This window comes from Herpailurus yagouaroundi, unplaced genomic scaffold (assembly GCF_014898765.1).
Source record: "Herpailurus yagouaroundi ecotype Mexico unplaced genomic scaffold, PumYag 67793, whole genome shotgun sequence".
NCBI classification, from domain to species: domain Eukaryota; kingdom Metazoa; phylum Chordata; class Mammalia; order Carnivora; family Felidae; genus Herpailurus; species Herpailurus yagouaroundi.
Window position 1 is genome coordinate 9,877,644 of NW_024420586.1, and position 16,887 is coordinate 9,894,530.

The 16,887-nt window shown below is 39.0% G+C and overlaps 1 protein-coding gene across 1 annotated transcript in view; it reads right to left on the bottom strand.

Annotated features, from left to right (window-relative positions):
* DMD (dystrophin) overlaps positions 1 to 16,887 on the bottom strand; it is a 2,039,083-nt gene that overhangs the window by 492,347 nt on the left and 1,529,849 nt on the right. Inside the window, exon 55 of the mRNA XM_040468816.1 lies at positions 5,889 to 6,078. Coding sequence (XP_040324750.1) covers positions 5,889 to 6,078 — 190 coding nt within the window. The remainder of the gene's footprint in view (positions 1 to 5,888; positions 6,079 to 16,887) is intronic.

Here is a 16,887-nt window from a genome sequence, read left to right on the forward strand (position 1 = left end):
CAACTGAGCCACCCAGGCGCCCCCCAAGTCCAAACTCTTAAAGGTAGGTGGCAAGAGGGATAGAAAGGCAGCTTACACATAGTGAGCCCTTCAGAGTCCAACACTCTGCCCCTCTAGTGGAAATTTTACATGCATCCTATTATTTAATCTTCACAAAATCATGTGAATTTGTATAGAAAAATATAATTAAGACTTAGAGGTTAGGCAACAAATGGTAGGATAAGTGGTCTTTGTGCCTATAAGGCCCATACTCTATTTACTGGACCCTGCTGTTTTTCTACATAATTTAACCCCAGCTGACCTTTCCAATGTCCATTCTTACAACTACACCCCAGTCATACAGAAGTACCTTCAGATTCTCAAACTGCCACAACGTCCAGGACTTTGAACACGCTATTGCCTCCGCCAAAAATTCTCTTTTCAACTCTGTGTATGTAGCTAAGTCCTAACGCACTCTTCCAACATTCTCTGAGCAGAACTTTTCAACGTTGGCTAGACATGAGAATCACGGACAGGACACGCCGCCATCAATCCAATTTGAATGTCCAGGAGATGGAACCAAGGAAGTAGCATTTCTTAAAAAAGCTCCTCCAATATAGAAGGAGAATGGGAAAACACTGTTCTGGGTGAGTTTCATGGCCTCTCCGAAAGGCTTAAGCTTAATCATCCGTTTTCCCTAGACCTGGTCTGGCCCCTGTACTATACCACTCATCACGCTACTATAATTTGCCTCAGCATATGTATTGTCACCTCTGGAATATAAGTACTCCAAAGGCAGATATCATATTCTAACATAGAGGCTTCTGAGTGTATTCAGTGGGCATATTCTCATTCTCTCTCTCTCTCTCTCTTTCTTTCTCTCTCTCACACACACAGCTGAAATCAAAGTCTCATAAAACAATACTACCCTTACTCACGACTGATGGACTCTGTCATTTCCTATTCTATTCTGTTAATTTTGATCCTCTCTATTTAAAAATTGTGATGCTAAGTAAAATAAATCTGACAGAGAAAGACAAATACTACGCGATCTCTCTTATATGTGAAATCTAAAACACAAAACAAAATTAGCTCGCAGATACAGAGAACAGATTGGTGGTTATCAGAGGTAAGGGGTGGAAGAAAAGAATGAACTGAGGGTTTGGGGTTAAAATAGATTAACTAAAAGTAAAAAAAAAAAAAACGCAATAAAATGTGCATTGATACTCATTAAATTGATTACACAACCTAATACTTCGAACTGTGTTTGAAAAGCATCTGTGTAATAATGTTTACGTTAGTCCTAACACCATGCTAAGCACTTAACGGGTGCTTACAACAGATTTCATGGATTAATCAAAGTCCCTAAGGAAATAATATATATAAAAGTTTTACATATCCAAAACAGCAGGCAGTCATAACCAGGCAAAAGAAAAACATCAAGATTAAGCTTCACATTCTTTAGACACCGAAGTAGAAAGATTAAAAAAACCAAAAAACAAAAAACATAAAACTCAGTTCAAATTATAGCAAGATAAATGAATACACAGAGGGTTTCCTTTTCTTAGAATTAGGGATCCTCAGATTACCTCTCTATTCTTAGATGTCCCAAGAAAGATGACAATCCAATTTATTCAGAATACTAATTGTGTTACTAAGATTGCATTCTTCCTTCTTCCTTTGGAAATAACCAGTGGGCCAAGATTTTTTTGTGAAACACAGTGAAAGAGCTATTTCCCAAATTTCAATAATCGAAATAGCATTCGAAATCTAAGCTCTCTTAATCAATTTACAGGTGCACTCTGATGTACGATTCAAAGTTTATCAAACTAGCCTCTCCGGAAATGTTTTGCTTAGTAGAAGAGAATTTTTATGATGGGGGTGGGGAGGAGATACGGGTAAAACAAATGGGCTTAGAGAAGAAACTGAATTTAGGGGCACCTGGGTGGCTCAGTCAATTAAGTGTCTGACTCCTGATTTCGGTTCAGGTCTTGATCTCAGGGTTCGTGAGTGCGAGCCGGTGTCCAAGCACTACTTGGGATTCTCTCTCTGCCCCTTCCCCACTTGTGTACTCTCTCTCAAAATAAATAGACATCAAAAAAAAAAAAATAAGCTGAGTTTATAGCTATGACCTGAGATAAGACCCAGTTCAAAGATAAAGGAACCTCAAATATTAATTGCTCCGTAGTTTCTCGTGCTGAGAAAAAGATCCTTATTACACCTTTATGTTCATCTCTCCCCACCATATACCCCTACCTACACACCTTCTTTACAAGCTGGTATTACAACGATCTCTAAGAGGTGCTTAGAGAACCAGTCAAGATTGGTGGAAATCTTGTGAAATATTAGCAAAGATACAGAGGCCCCGTTTTCAATTGGTTACCCATGGTTTTATGTTAGAACCCAGAACGGAGGATATCTTTATGAATTCTCTGGGGTCCAAAGCAGAAATGTTTTGGACACAGTAACACTCTGATTCAATTATGGATATAGTTCTTCATTTAAAGGAGAAGTTTGCAACGTAAGAATTCTCAAACTGTCACCCCTCAGGGTTCTATATGATGTTCTACAAAAATACATTGCTTCTAGGGGCGCCTGGGTGGCTCAGTCCGTTAAGCGTCTGACTTCACCTCAGGTCATGATCTCATAGCTTGTGAGTTCCAGCCCCGTGTTGGGCTCAGAGCCTGGAGCCTGCTTCGGATTCTGTGTCTCCCTCTCTCCCTCTGCCCCTCCTCCACTCTCTCTCTCTCTCTTTCTCTCTCACAAATATTTATAGATTTATATTTATAAACATGATAAAAAACCTATTGCCTTCAAAATGTCAGTCAGACTCTCGTAAATAATACTATTTATAAGAAAAATCTCCTCATCCTTAAGTATAAGGACAACTACCATGCCCTTGCTTTCCGTAAGAAAAGTAAATAAGCATTTTTTTCCAATAAAAGAGAGGAATCGTAATGGCTTTCAGAGCGAAATTACTCAGATTAATTCCATTCAGGAAGCATATGCTTCATAAAACATGTATTCTTAGAGAACCCATGAATCGTGATTATTGCTGGGAGAATTAAATATCCTAGGAAGCACACTGTAAACAACAGTGATACTCAGTCTAGCAAGAGCTTTGGGGTCGCCATATGTAGAAGAAGTGACTGACAGTCATGGAGCAAAACCTATTTGGGAAGGTTTCCGCGCCCCCCCCGTATCCGTTCAGCAGTATTTGTACGAAGTGAAACATCAGTGCTTTGGGGTGGATGGATGTACTGGAATCTGCTGGGAGAGCTGATGTTCTGGCTGGGCATTTGGAGTTTCCTTTTTTAATATGTAGGAAATATTTTCGCTCTACAGCATGAATCAAACAATGAACGTAATGCTACCAGCTTCTTCAAACAGAGTGAAAGGCATATCATTACACTTTTTTCCTTCACACATATTATAGAAAATTCCTTTTGTTCGAGATATAAAAATAAAAAAAAATCTTCAGAAGCGGGGGGGGGGGCCCAGCAAAGACTCCCGTTTAGCTGAAATACCGAAATTGCATGTAATCTCCTAAGGTATGTGGTTATATTTGCTTTCAAGCTTGGCATTTCCATTTGTTGCTTTTAAACCCCAGTATCTTCATTCAATTCTATCACTCGAAGTGTGCCACTAACAACAATAATCAATAGTTTCAGTAGTTGACATTTTTTTCCGTGACATCTCCAAATCTTTCATCAAAAGACTGTTATCCAGCCATCTAACCGAAAATCAGCGCTGCCTATAAATGTCATTCCTATCCAGAAAATGTAGTTTCAACCTCAGGCAACTGGAATTTATAGAAAGCCCAATATTAACACAGAGGCAACGAGAAAATTGTCTGTTTTAAAATAGTGTTGGAATCTTAGTTAGTCCTATTACAGTTAAGGGGAAAATGATACGTTTAAGATTTGGGGGGATTCTAAGGGAGTTTAATATGGTTTTTAATAATAAATGCCTTTTATGAGTAATATAGCAGAAGCTAAGAAAATGTCCTTCACATAACTTCCAACTGTTTTTGAAAGAGAATTCAGAGAGCTAAATGCAAAATGTAGTTTATTCTCCATTCTTCCATAGTGAATATAGTTGAAAAACATGGCAATTTTTTTCTTTAGTGATTCAGGATCTTGCAGTTTCTCAGAATTTTCATTGTATATTAATGCAGATAAAAATATATAGGAGATACATTGACGTACTTTTGCACAGATCAGACTTGTTCACTAATTTAAGGAGTGTTTTATTAAATATTTATTATAAAATTATCTTTTGGATTATTCTTTATTTTCAAGGGTATCTGCTAAAAAAAAAATCCACTTAAAGTTTTATTATTTATCTACTGCCGCTGGTGAGAATATGTGAGCCCATGTATTTATTAAAGTTCTAGGGTGGGGCACCTGGGTGGCTCAGTCAGTTAAGCTCTGACTCTTGGTTTCAGCTCAGGTCATGATCCCAGAGTCGTGGGATGGAGTCCAGGACTATGGGATTGAGCCCTACGTTAGGCTCCATGTTGGGTGTGGCGCCAGCTTGGGATTCTCTCTCTGTCTTCTCTGTCTCTCCCTCTCTGCCCCTCTCCCCCATTTGTGTTCTCTCTCCCTCTCAAAAAAAAATCCTGGGGTGGCTTTATGGGTGTATAAAGGGAGAAATAAAATTTTATTTATGAAATATCATAAGTCAAATAAGTTACAGTAGAAAACGTTCTAACCATTCATCTAAGAGTGACCAAAAAAAAAAAAAAATCTAACTTTGCCTTGTTTTTACATTCTGAAGCCATGGGGTATACCTACAAAGATAAAGTCAGGCGTTGCGCTAAACAAACTACTTCCGATGGTCAAACTAGCTGAACACACATTGCAGAGAAGCAAGTGGGGTCTGAGGAGAATGGAATGAACAAATGAGGAATCTGAGACACTATAAATTGCTACTATCATCAACTAAGGAAAGGATACCAAGTAATCTATCAAAACAGAAACCAAAGGAGGACGGGGTGTGTGTGCTTATTATGATTCGAGGAATTATTTTTCAAGCTAGGATATCCTATCCCTTTTTTCATCATAATTTAAATATACAAAAAATGTAGTCCAAAAACTTGATCATAGTATTTTAACACTCTACAGTTTATTTGAGGTAGTAGTAAAGTTCTTACAACAAGTCAGAAAACTCAGCTATACACAACAAAACTCCATTAGAGTTCAGAAAATTCTATCAGGCACTGAGCATAAACTTAAGGAGCCTCCTTGAACTACAGAATGTGACTCTCACCAAGACTACATTTAAACCAAACTACCCTAAACTTCTGTTTTCACTGTCGATGCATATGAAACTTCATAGCAGTAATTTTTGTTTCTAGGAAAAACAATGGTCTGAAAATTGTCTGGTCATTAACTAGGACAAATTCACCCATCTCATTTTTCTTTGTACAGATCATGTTAGGAAGAAGGCTACAAAATGCCAGATTAACATTTCAAAATGTATTTGAAAGTAATGAAGGGAAACTGATTTAGTTAGCAACGCTAAATAAAACAGACAATTCATACAGATGCTTTCCCTGTAAAATATTAAATAAACACTCCAAAATGGCAACTTTTTCAATGTAATAAACCAATCTCCCATTTATGTCTCTGAGCAAAGTTTCTCCCTGACCAAAGCTCTGGTTTTAAGTGCGGGTTTTTCCTGGTCCAAAATGTGCACCATTTAGAAGACTGGGATGTTAAATGAAATACTAACTGACTTTTCCTTCTCCCTCTGCCTCGTCTCCTCTTGCCCAAATGCAGAAACACATCAGGCCATGCGAAACGATGATTTCACTTTGTCCCCAGCATATCACTTACAAGAACAGATGCCATTAATTGCTCGTATGGATTATTCACAAGAGGGCCAAGTAGAAAAGCTTTACTTACTTGCCATTGTTTCATCAGCTCTCTTACTCCCTTGGAATCTTCCAGGAGCCTTTCCTTATGGGTGGCATCCTGCAGCACGTTGGCAGTTGTTTCAGCCTCTGTAAGCCAGGCAAGGAATTTCTCCAGGTCGAGGGGGAACTGCTGTAGCAATCTATGGGTTTCTTCCAGAGCAGCCTCTCGCTCACTCACTCTGCAAAGGAACAAACGTCCAGATGCAGTTCTCCTCAGTTATCGAAGGGTGTACCCAGGGACCCCCATGAAAAGAGCAAAGATAAAGGGACTAAATTGTAACGTACCAACAAAGGGGTGGGTTATTGCTAAAAGTCCTCTTAAAAGCAACACCAACTATACCTGTGTGTGCCTATGTGTGTATACACACACACAGACATATGTATGTACATATATACGTACGTATACACACATGTCAGAAGAGCTGTTTATTCATCATGGGTGAGGTTTTTGCTGAGCGTACAGTCTTCTACAGTGTAGTTTCGGTGTTCCTACTGGATGTGTGTGTGTGTATGTGTGTGTGTGTACATATATGTATATATATATATACACACATATATGTATATGCATACACACACACACATACACACACACTTTGGACTTTGGGAAGTTCACATAAGAGCTTGCAAAAACAATCTTTTTGTAACTTGGTAGTTTTTACTGGTCAATTTTGACACCTTATTTTCATATGCTGCAAAATCGTAAAGCTCATCTTTATAGATAAAGCCCCCAAATCCCTACACCATGGTTATCTTTGACGTCACCTGAGGCAGAACATCAGGATTAGGTAGGCAAGGAAGAAGCTCAAGAAAATGCAAAGCTAGAACAGAAAGTTGAACAACGGAGGGAACCAGACAGAGAAGGGGACTGCAGGGCAAAGGAGAATAGAAAGAAGAACGAAAAGTAGAAAAATGGCACATTTCATAGAAACCATGGCACAAAATATCATTTTGCATAACGCTACTGTGTTCTGCAAGTTCCAACTATGGTGTTAGCTTTATATTTCATTATCTGATGGTCACACAACTTGGAATATTCTCCTCAAGAAAAATCTCATGTGTAAGGGAAAAAGTAGAGCCTAAAAACCTGACAGATCTGGGTTCAAATCCCACTATTCCCTCCCGACTGTACACTCTGTATCAGGGTTACTCAAACATGTTCGTTCCCTTGGCCCACATCCTATTCCCTTTCTTCTCATCTTTTGGAAGGGGTGAACCAAATTCCCCAATGATACACAAATCTAAAAAAAAATTCATATTTTCTGATTTTATATACATATACATATATATACATATGTATATATATACACAGTATATATGTATATATGTATACATATATGTATACACATATATACACATATATACACACATATACATATATATATGTATATTATATATATATATGTATATTATATATATATAATTCATGTGTTGTGCACACACACACATATGCCCTTTGCAAAAATCTACATAATAACAGCTTGGAGGGAAAAGTGCCTTCGGCAGTAACAGTCCCAACTAAAAAGCTTCAGGTAAATTTTGTCTGCAATGAGGAAATTAGTACTCTATTTAAATGCCGCATTTGCCTTCTATTACCACACAAACACTTTCTGGGATTAAACATAAGCTAAAAATGGATTTGAAAAAATCGAACACTTGAATACGATACACACTGCTTGTTAGGATGTGATTGTCAATAATTATGCAAAACTGCAATTTATTTCAGCAGCAACTTTATCATGGGATGTGCAAACCAGGCAATAAACAACTCCTGCGGAGCGAGCGGCAGCGAAGCCCCCGGAAGAGCCGTTTATTCATCATGGGTGAGGTTTTTGCTGAACATACAGTCTTCCACAGTGGAGTTTCGGTGCTCACACTGGATAAAAATCTTCTGTCTGCATTAACTGGCGGAGGGGAGAATAGGTTTATGAGGATGCAGCTATTGGAAAAAAGGAAGCATTGCGCTGAGCTATTTATCAACCCCTACATAAACTTTAATACCACACAGCTGAAAGGTACCTGGGTGTTCGGCTTGGGCGAATGAGTGAAACCTTGGGTAGTTCAGGGGCTGACCTGGACTGCTTGCTCCCTGCTTATCTAGATTTCAAACTATCAGTGGAGGGAGAAATACCAAAATCATTGTTTATTTATCTTTCCATTCGGTATGATTTAAAAACTCAGAACCATCACCACGGCTCTGAGAACCTTAATGTTATAATCTGGCATGAAACGGACAGGTTGAAACGGGCGTAACTTGCTCACAGTTGGCCATTTCTGACCTACGAAAGGGACCATTTCGTCCGCTTCAAGCTAGTATTTCTAGGTTGGCTTGCACAGTAAAAAAATCACTAAAACTTACTCCACCTCCAGCCTAAAATTTGGGATAGAAACAAGCTGTCACATTTCAGAAGACAAATGCAGGGCTAGACAATGACATATTTTTTTTAACATGCTCCGACTTCATAGCAAATAAAGGACAAATACGAAACTCTCACTGCAGAGTGAAGCTTGGAGACTTAGATACTGTGTGTTTTATTCTCAGCGGCATCTTCATCATGAGCTGCTCATGAACCTCCCCTATTCTTAAACTAAAAGCACCACTTACCCTCTGCTTCCTCAAAAAGTAACTAGTAAATAACTCTCCAAGAGTTATTGGTAAAATACGATGCACATAAATCAGATGAAAGGGTTCTACTGAGACAGTGAGATTTCCAGCCAAATCCTACCAGTGAGTTTGCTGCTTTGTAAATTAGGCCCTTAGGGAAGAATAGTAACTCTTTCAGGACAGTGAGGCACCATTTTCCTAACGATACCCTCGTGCTCTGAAATATTGACAACCTCAGGCTGAATCTTTTCTAATTTGGAAAATACGTTAAAAAAATTCAATGGCCACAACAGCAGACAATCTCTTCAAATGAGTTCTTTTACAGCCCCTTTGATCAGAGGTGAGACTGTTGGTTCCTGCTCATGAGGCGGTTTTAAGGCTACATCCTTTATCCTGAGATCAATCTACGTGCACCGAATTCCTAAATTTTAATCGTGCCAAGTCTAGACTAGAAATGAATCAAGGGTACTTGTACGCCATATTTGTGCATCCAAAAGAGCTCTGACTGTATCTCGTATTTTTTAATTTTCCATAACCATGTGGCTTTAAGTGGCTTTTATGATAAATAAACAAGTGTAGAAATGATGAGAATCATAAAGAAATTGAAAAGATCGTTTTAGAACAAAAGTGAAGACTTTGGACAGGATGATTCTGTAAATGTCTTTGTCCAGGTTGCCCAATTATAGACCCTGGCGAAAACTTGGCTGAGCCTTGAAAGTAACAATGACTGGGTCTCAGTGATAGTACTAATACTTTACAAATGTAATCTACTGCAGAGGTTCAGTACTTTTTTCTATAACAACTTTTAATTATCAGTTATTCTAGCTTTATAATGTACAAAACTAGCTGAGAATCTGGTGGAGTAGGGAATGGTATGGTGACTTTAAAAGGTTTTCTTTCTATTCGGAGGGCACCATATACCGTTGTCAAGTGTGGAAATATGAGCGGTGTGGTAGAGTGGTTCTCGAAGTGTGACCCATAGACCAGCAGCATCAGTATTATCCGAGAACTTACAAGAAATGCACATTCTCAAGCCCTACCCTAGACCTACTAAATCAGAGACTCTGCATATGGAGTCCGGTGATGTGTGTTTTAACAAGCCTTCTAGGTGATTTTGGTGTATGCTAAAGTTTTGAGATTCACTGCCATTGGAGACCCATCTGTTTGCCCTAGCTTCTGAGGAGGATGCTGGAGGCAGGATGCACCAACGACTGGTTAGTGTGTGCGCTATAAAAGCCTGGCCCCCTCGCTCCAACTCAGGACAATTCAGGAAGATGGGGGGAGCACTGGGGATCGGTGCTGTGGTTGCAACCGCATTGAAGCCCAGCTTCTCCTCCTTCCCTGTCCTGCTTCCTTCCCTTGCCTTCCCTCACAGGTGTTAATCCTCGAGCACTTGCCAATAAAATTCCTGCAGGTTAATCGATTTCTCAGAGCCTGCCTTCTGGGGAAATTCACACGCTGGATTGTCACAGTAAAGAAAGATTTTAAACATATACATGCTTTCAAAATCTATGTGCAGAAATATACAACTGCTTGCACAGACTGTAGTCTCAAAAACAGGACAGGACGAAGGATTCTCACACCTAGGAAATGAGCCTGAAGGGATATTGTACCTTTGGTTGCTCTTTAAGAAGATCTATAGATAATGGAGACTTGCATCACCACCAGTCAGAAGCAAGAATCTACTGAAGGCACAAAGTGCTGTAGCTATAGAGCTTAGTACAACTCCACAGCTGCCCAAGATGGTGCTCATCTAGAGGTAATTCTGGGCAAAGAATCACAGAAGGCATGTCTTCGGCATCTCCATTTTCTTTCTCTCTCTCTCTCTTTTTATTTTAGAGAGAGAGAGAGGTGAGTGGGGGAGAGGTGCAGAGGGAGAGAGAGAAAGAATCATAAGCAGAATCCGCACTGAGCGTGGATCCCTTGACCCCGGGGATCATGACCAGAGCTGAAATCGAGAGTCAGATGCTCAACCGACGGAGCCACCCAGGTGCCCTTCTATTTTCTTTTTAAGAACTGATTATCAGTGAGGCAGTCAGACAAGTAATACTCTGATCTGTCTCTAAACACCCACACACCTATCAGGGTATCTCCAAATAAATCTCTAAGACTCCAGATTTTCCATTAAGGTGCATATCAGCAAATTCTTATGGGTCAACCTAATACATAAAAAGCAAAGGAGGAAAGGGAAACATAACTACTTGCCCAAGTAAGGCTGTAGAGCTTAATTAATGTATATGCAATATTCCACTATTAGGTACACGGGTGGACAATACTTTATCAGTGCACTGTACTGCAGGATTGTATATATATAAATGTAGGTACATATACATTTATGTATACACTTTTAAAATATGTATTATATATATAATCAAACAGAAATAAACATATTGAATATTTAAAAAAAATTTTTTTTAACGTTTATTTATTTTTTTGAGACAGAGAGAGACAGAGCATGAACAGGGGAGGGTCAGAGAGAGGGAGACACAGAATACGAAACAGGCTCCAGGCTCTGAGCTGTCAGCCCAGAGCCCGACGCGGGGCTCGAACTCACGGACCGCGAGATCGTGACCTGAGCCGAAGTCAGCCGCCTAACCGACTGAGCCACCCAGGCGCCCCCATATCGAATATTTTTAAGGGGGAAAGGCTCAACCTGACACAGGAGGCTATTCTGCCTGGTGTTTCTCTGAGTGTGACAATTGGAGGAAACTCGCAGCACTCAGTCTTTGCTAAAAAACACCTCCGTCTGTGGCTTGGTATTGTAAAGGAGTAACCAGACAAAACACTCCGAAGCTCTCCTTCCTGGCTTATTTGCATTTAACCACTATCATTTCCTACGATATTTTTAGGGAATGATTACAGGATGACACTTCTTTCCCCTTTTTTGTTTGTCAGATGTAGGGCTGAGAGACTGAGCACCTTCGCGGTACTTGGGCTTGGGGCCCAAGGTTTCTAGCAATGCCCAACACTAGTCACAGAAGCAAACTTAACCTGAAGTTCAATTTCCCGGTAACCGTAACAGTCTCTACCGACTTGCTGGTAATGAAATTACACTGTGATTTTTAAAAATGACTTTACATTGAGTTTTCAAGGGACAGCTAGAGTCGTCATCACCTGTGGATATACAGCAGTTTGTAGAAAGGGTTCCTTTCAATCTCTAGCAATTCTGTTAGTCATGTACACTCATGAGAAGCATGAATCTAAACAAAGTCCTCCAATAATGCTTGGACTAGTACCCCATCAGTACCTTTCTGGCCACAGGTCCAACACTGCGGCTCAGGGCAACATCTACCTAGAAATATGGCCGCAGAAGCATGTGGCAGCCAGAGTATGTTTCTCTTTCCTCCTCTGCTATTGAGCTACCCAGTGAGAAGTATACTCTGTTCTTTTCACTATTGGCATAGAGTAAGAGATCAAGGCTGTCAGGTACAGCACAGAAAACACATTTTTTTTTTTTTTTAAAGCTAACACCCATATGGCTCTTCACATGTTTTAACTATATTCAGACTTGCGGCTCAGTCAGCTAAGCGTCGGACTCTTGATTTTGCCTCTCTCTCTGTCCCTCCCCTGCTTGCATGCACGCATTCTCTCTCTCTCTCTCTCTAAATAAATAAATAAATAAAATATATTCAGGTTGACTCTCTCATCATTTTAGAAGGTATTGCCATTTTTTTCTACCTACATTCTGCCTCTGTTTTTCTTTGTACATTTCCAGTTGGATATTTCATTCCTCCGCAAAGGCTTTAACCTCTGCACAGATTATCTTAAAATCTGAACCTCATTCTTATTTGTGCATGCCCACCGACAGCTCATGAAGTCATCTCTGCATGTGTCCCATGTGTATTATGTGCCAGGATCTATACTTGGTGATGGCGACACAAAAGTCATTGAGACGCGGACATGGGCTTTGGCAGATAATATATTCAATTCTGGTGGAAGAGACAGGTAAACACTTAACTATGGTCACAGTATGATTAAGCCTCTAATTCATGTGGATTCCCTACCACTAGCTCAAATGTATTATGAACTTAGATCTCAATTTGCCTAACAAATGATAAATCTAGCTTTAAACATTTTTTTGGCCTTTACTTTTCAAAGGAAGGGGAGATCTTCTAGCAGGTTTTATCTCAACATACGGTAATGGATGCTCAATACAAGTTTGCCTAATTGAATTGATTTTCATAAAAATAAGAAACCCCTTAGATACACGGTACAGGTTCTTGCCGGTTTCATTTTGCTGTTGGTGAGATTCATTCTGAGAGGCCTGGATGACTTTTCCAAATTTGCACACAAGGGAAGCAATTGGGATTAGAGCCCAAGCCTCTCATCCTAGAAAAGAAATTTTTCCAACTCTGTAAATGGATATTGGTGCCTACATCCCTCTGATGTGTTTATTGTAGTAAAATAAAGAAAAACGCAGGGAAGCTTATGCCATTGAATCTTGGCCTTCATTTTGGAGTACGGATTTAACTATCTTGTTACTTTCCCATAAGCAGAGTCATTGAAACATGAAAAAACCTACACGTAAGGGAATACAGACATGGAAAGATTGTCTCCCACCGTAACCAGAGCAGAGAGATCTAGCTGGAGTTTGCTTCAAAACACACATATACACAAAATCCATTTTCAACGCAAATTTGCTGGTTTGCTGTTCACGGACATGTGAATTAACGAGGTTTTCACCCCCTCTCTCCTGAGGTCTGGTACTAAATTACTCACACTCTCCAGAGTTAATTGGAAACCACGGACCTAAATGTTCCCAAAGTATTGCTGATTAGTTCTCAGAAAACTCATTCCCATCTTTCCTCACCCCAGACAACACAGGATGACTTTTCAACATGTGCAGAAGCAACACAGTTTCACAAAAAAAAAAAAAAAAAAAAAAAAAAGATTAATCCCCTAAAGATAAACCGCAGCTTTGAAGCTATCTGTTTAAACTTCCTTCAATGATACAGACATTTCAGTGAAAAAACATTTATCAGGGAGAGTTTACCTTTAGATAGTAAGAGAGTATTGGCATGATCAGTCATGCAAGGAATTTTAAAATACACATTCCATATCTTTTTTTTTCACTCTATGGGCATTTTAAAAATTGAGATTTGTACAGTATATCATTATGGAAACAACCATTATACTTTTCCTAAAAGCACCGGGACATTTCTGAGAAGAAAACTTTGCTATTCTTTGCATTACTCACTTCATTTGATTTCTGTTTCTGTCACGTAGCACTGAAAAAAAACTTAGTTGGTAAAAGAAGTATACGAAATATTATGCACAGGTGAAATACTCAAGATATATATTTTTTTCTTACGTTGGATTGTTAAGAAAGAGACAAACACCCTCAGTCTAAGGTCTAGAGTTAATATCTTTCCACTGATATAATACCTAAAGGTACCATTTGGGGAAGTTTAAAAATAATGTTTGATTTGGTTCATATACAGAGACTCCAAGTATTATTCCAGATATTTAGAGAACTTTAAAAGATCTTTAGAAAAAAAATGTGGTTATACTGCCTTCCAGATCAATACAAACGTAGATTGGGGTTTGGCTTCTAGTTAAACACAATTTTAGAAACTGCTAGAGAAACGTAAAGACGGGTGGAAATTAAGATGGACACACGAGTGCTTCGGCAAGGCTTGATTTTAAACTGAACACATTTTTCTCTCCTTTATTCTCGAAGCCTCCCCCTCCCCTTCACTTGTTTTTCTACAGCATCCTTTGTTCCAGGAACTCGGTATCGATATTGACATCTCACTGACCTCTGTGTGTATTTCCTAAGGAGACTCGGCCGGCCGGCGCCTGTGCTCGTCATGAGACCACCTTGAAGACGTGACAAACACGGCTGGCAGCATGGACCAGATTCCTATCGAAACCACCCAGATCCTGTATTTTCCTACAAAACCCCTCAGCCTTTTAACCCTGGGCAGGAGTAAGAGGTATTACTGGCAGTTTTGGAGGCCTTAGCCTGCTTCAGCCTCTTTTGCCTGGCAAAGTGATAAACTATCCTCCTTCTTTATCCCCAGACTCTGTCTACTTGTTACATTTTGGCTTGGGAGCACAGACATCAGTTTTTGACATTTCTACTCTCAATAAATTCTCAGTGATGTGTATAATGTGTGTCTTTAAGGTGAGTCTTTGGTTTTCATCACTTGTAGTGTTAATCTCTTTAAAAGATGGATTTCCTGATGTTGATAAGCTAAATTGAGTAACTCTCTTCTCTTCGAAAAGGATAAATGAAAACAAGTGTAGTAACCAATCAGAAAGGCAAGCCTAGCATCATCTCTCGAGTCTCTTAAAGGACTGTCCGGTCAAACGAATACCCATTGTCCTCCTCACTTAGAGAAAAACAGAACAGGTTGTCAGACACTGATACATAATATTCTGAAGACAGTAAGGTAGGTTAGTTTGATTTTCTAAGACCAAAAGTCAAGCATACAAATTCTTTTTATTTTTTTTCAAGTCTATTTTTTGAGACAGACAGCGAGCCTAAGAGCAGGGGAAGTGCAGAGAGACAGAGAGAGAAAAAGAGAGAGAGAGAGAGAGAGAGAGAGAGAGAGAATCCTAAGTGGGATCTGATCCCACGAACTGGGAAATCCTGACCTGAGCTGAAATCAAGAGTTGGATGCTTAACCAACTGAGCCACCCAGGCGCCCCTAGATTCTCTTTAAAAGGAGGCAAGTGATTAAAATCATATCAACAGATGATATGAACTTACAGTAGAGGGTGATCAACAGAATTTGGAAACACAAACAATTTCCTAATTCCTGACATGAACTTGAAGTTATAGTTTCTAAATATTTGTACCTTTCGCTACCCAATCCTCACTCAGCACTCTCTTGTGGTGAAAAATGCACTTTTGAGAGTCCTTCACATTCAACACGTGTTGTCATAATATTTTGCACGAAAACAATGCTCCTCGGTTTTGAAGCTTTTCCACATATATTTTCTCCTCTGATCCTTTAACTGGATGAGGTGAATGGGACAGGTTGTTATAATCATTCAGAGAGAAGATCCCCAGCAGACTCTGTACTGTCAGTATGGAGCTCGATGTGGGGCTTGAATTCAGGAACCAAACTATGAGATCATGACCCGAGCCTAAATCAAGAGTCAGAGGCTTACGTGAGTGAGCCACTCAGGCACCCCAATCATCAACGTTTTATATGTGAAAAACCTGACTTTCAGAGAGGCTGGAGGGATGTCCAAAATCAGGGTCAAAAACCTGAAACACCAAATCCAGTCCAGTCTAAGGCATTACCTCTCAAGGTAGACTTGTCAGTCTCCGTGTGAGGTAAATATAATGGATATTTACATATAACTATTCTCAAAAGCTCTTTGTTTTCTGTGATCATTGTATGAATTAGGTTATGGCATGTAACTGCGTGAAGACAAAAATTATGATCCCTTTGCTTATCATCTCCAGCGGTCATCTAAGAGAGCTATTAGAATGAATACTGCACTTTAGACGTGAGGTAGGCTTGAGGCTTTTATTCAAAAAGAGGGCATTATGGGCAGCAATAAAATCTTTTTATTCTCAGGAAATAAGAGAAAATCATAGTGCATATGATCGAGGCCTTATTATAGTGGTAACTTAATAAATGTTTGCTAATGATACAGAGATTATCAGGAAGTCTGTTCCTTTTGAGAAATGTTTTACATTAAAAATATCTAACAAGAAAATCAAATACATTTCTTTTCTAGAAATTTTACAGTAAAATAAATACATTTCCATAAGGCCAGCTGAGAAATGAATTAATCTCTCTGACTGAGTAAGTCTTGGTAGATTCTAAACAAATTGCCCTTTTAATTTTGAACCTCTTTTAAAGGCTCAGATATGATTTACAAGACTTGTAAATCTGATACGATTTATAAGATTTGTAGGATTACAAATAGCTTTAGCTAATTAAAACTGATGATCAAAATAAAGATTTAAAATTTGTTGCTTTCTTACTTTTAATTACTAGAGGGAGCAACTGCATTTAAAAGAACCAGACACTTTGAAATGCACTGATGGGCTTTTATAAGATCAATTCAAATTTATGAAGAATAATCATAAATTAAGGATTTATTTTTTCAATTAAAACTACAATACTAAAGGAATAAATCTGAGGCCTTTGTGTGCTTTCAAGAATCCTCTTACTCATGAATGCGCCTCTCACAAAAAGTCTCTATATTCTTTTTCTTCATCATCATCATTACTGTCCGTCATGATTAACTTACCGTAAATTCCTTGAGAGGAAGGAGTCATACCACAGCTTCTGGTGTTTAATGGACTCTCAGTAAGTTCAAACAAAATCAATAAACCTACTATGAAACAGGCAGACATTCTAAAAATGAGAAGGTCCTCGTCCCTCGTGCTTAAAAAACTTATAGGTCCAAATTATTTCTT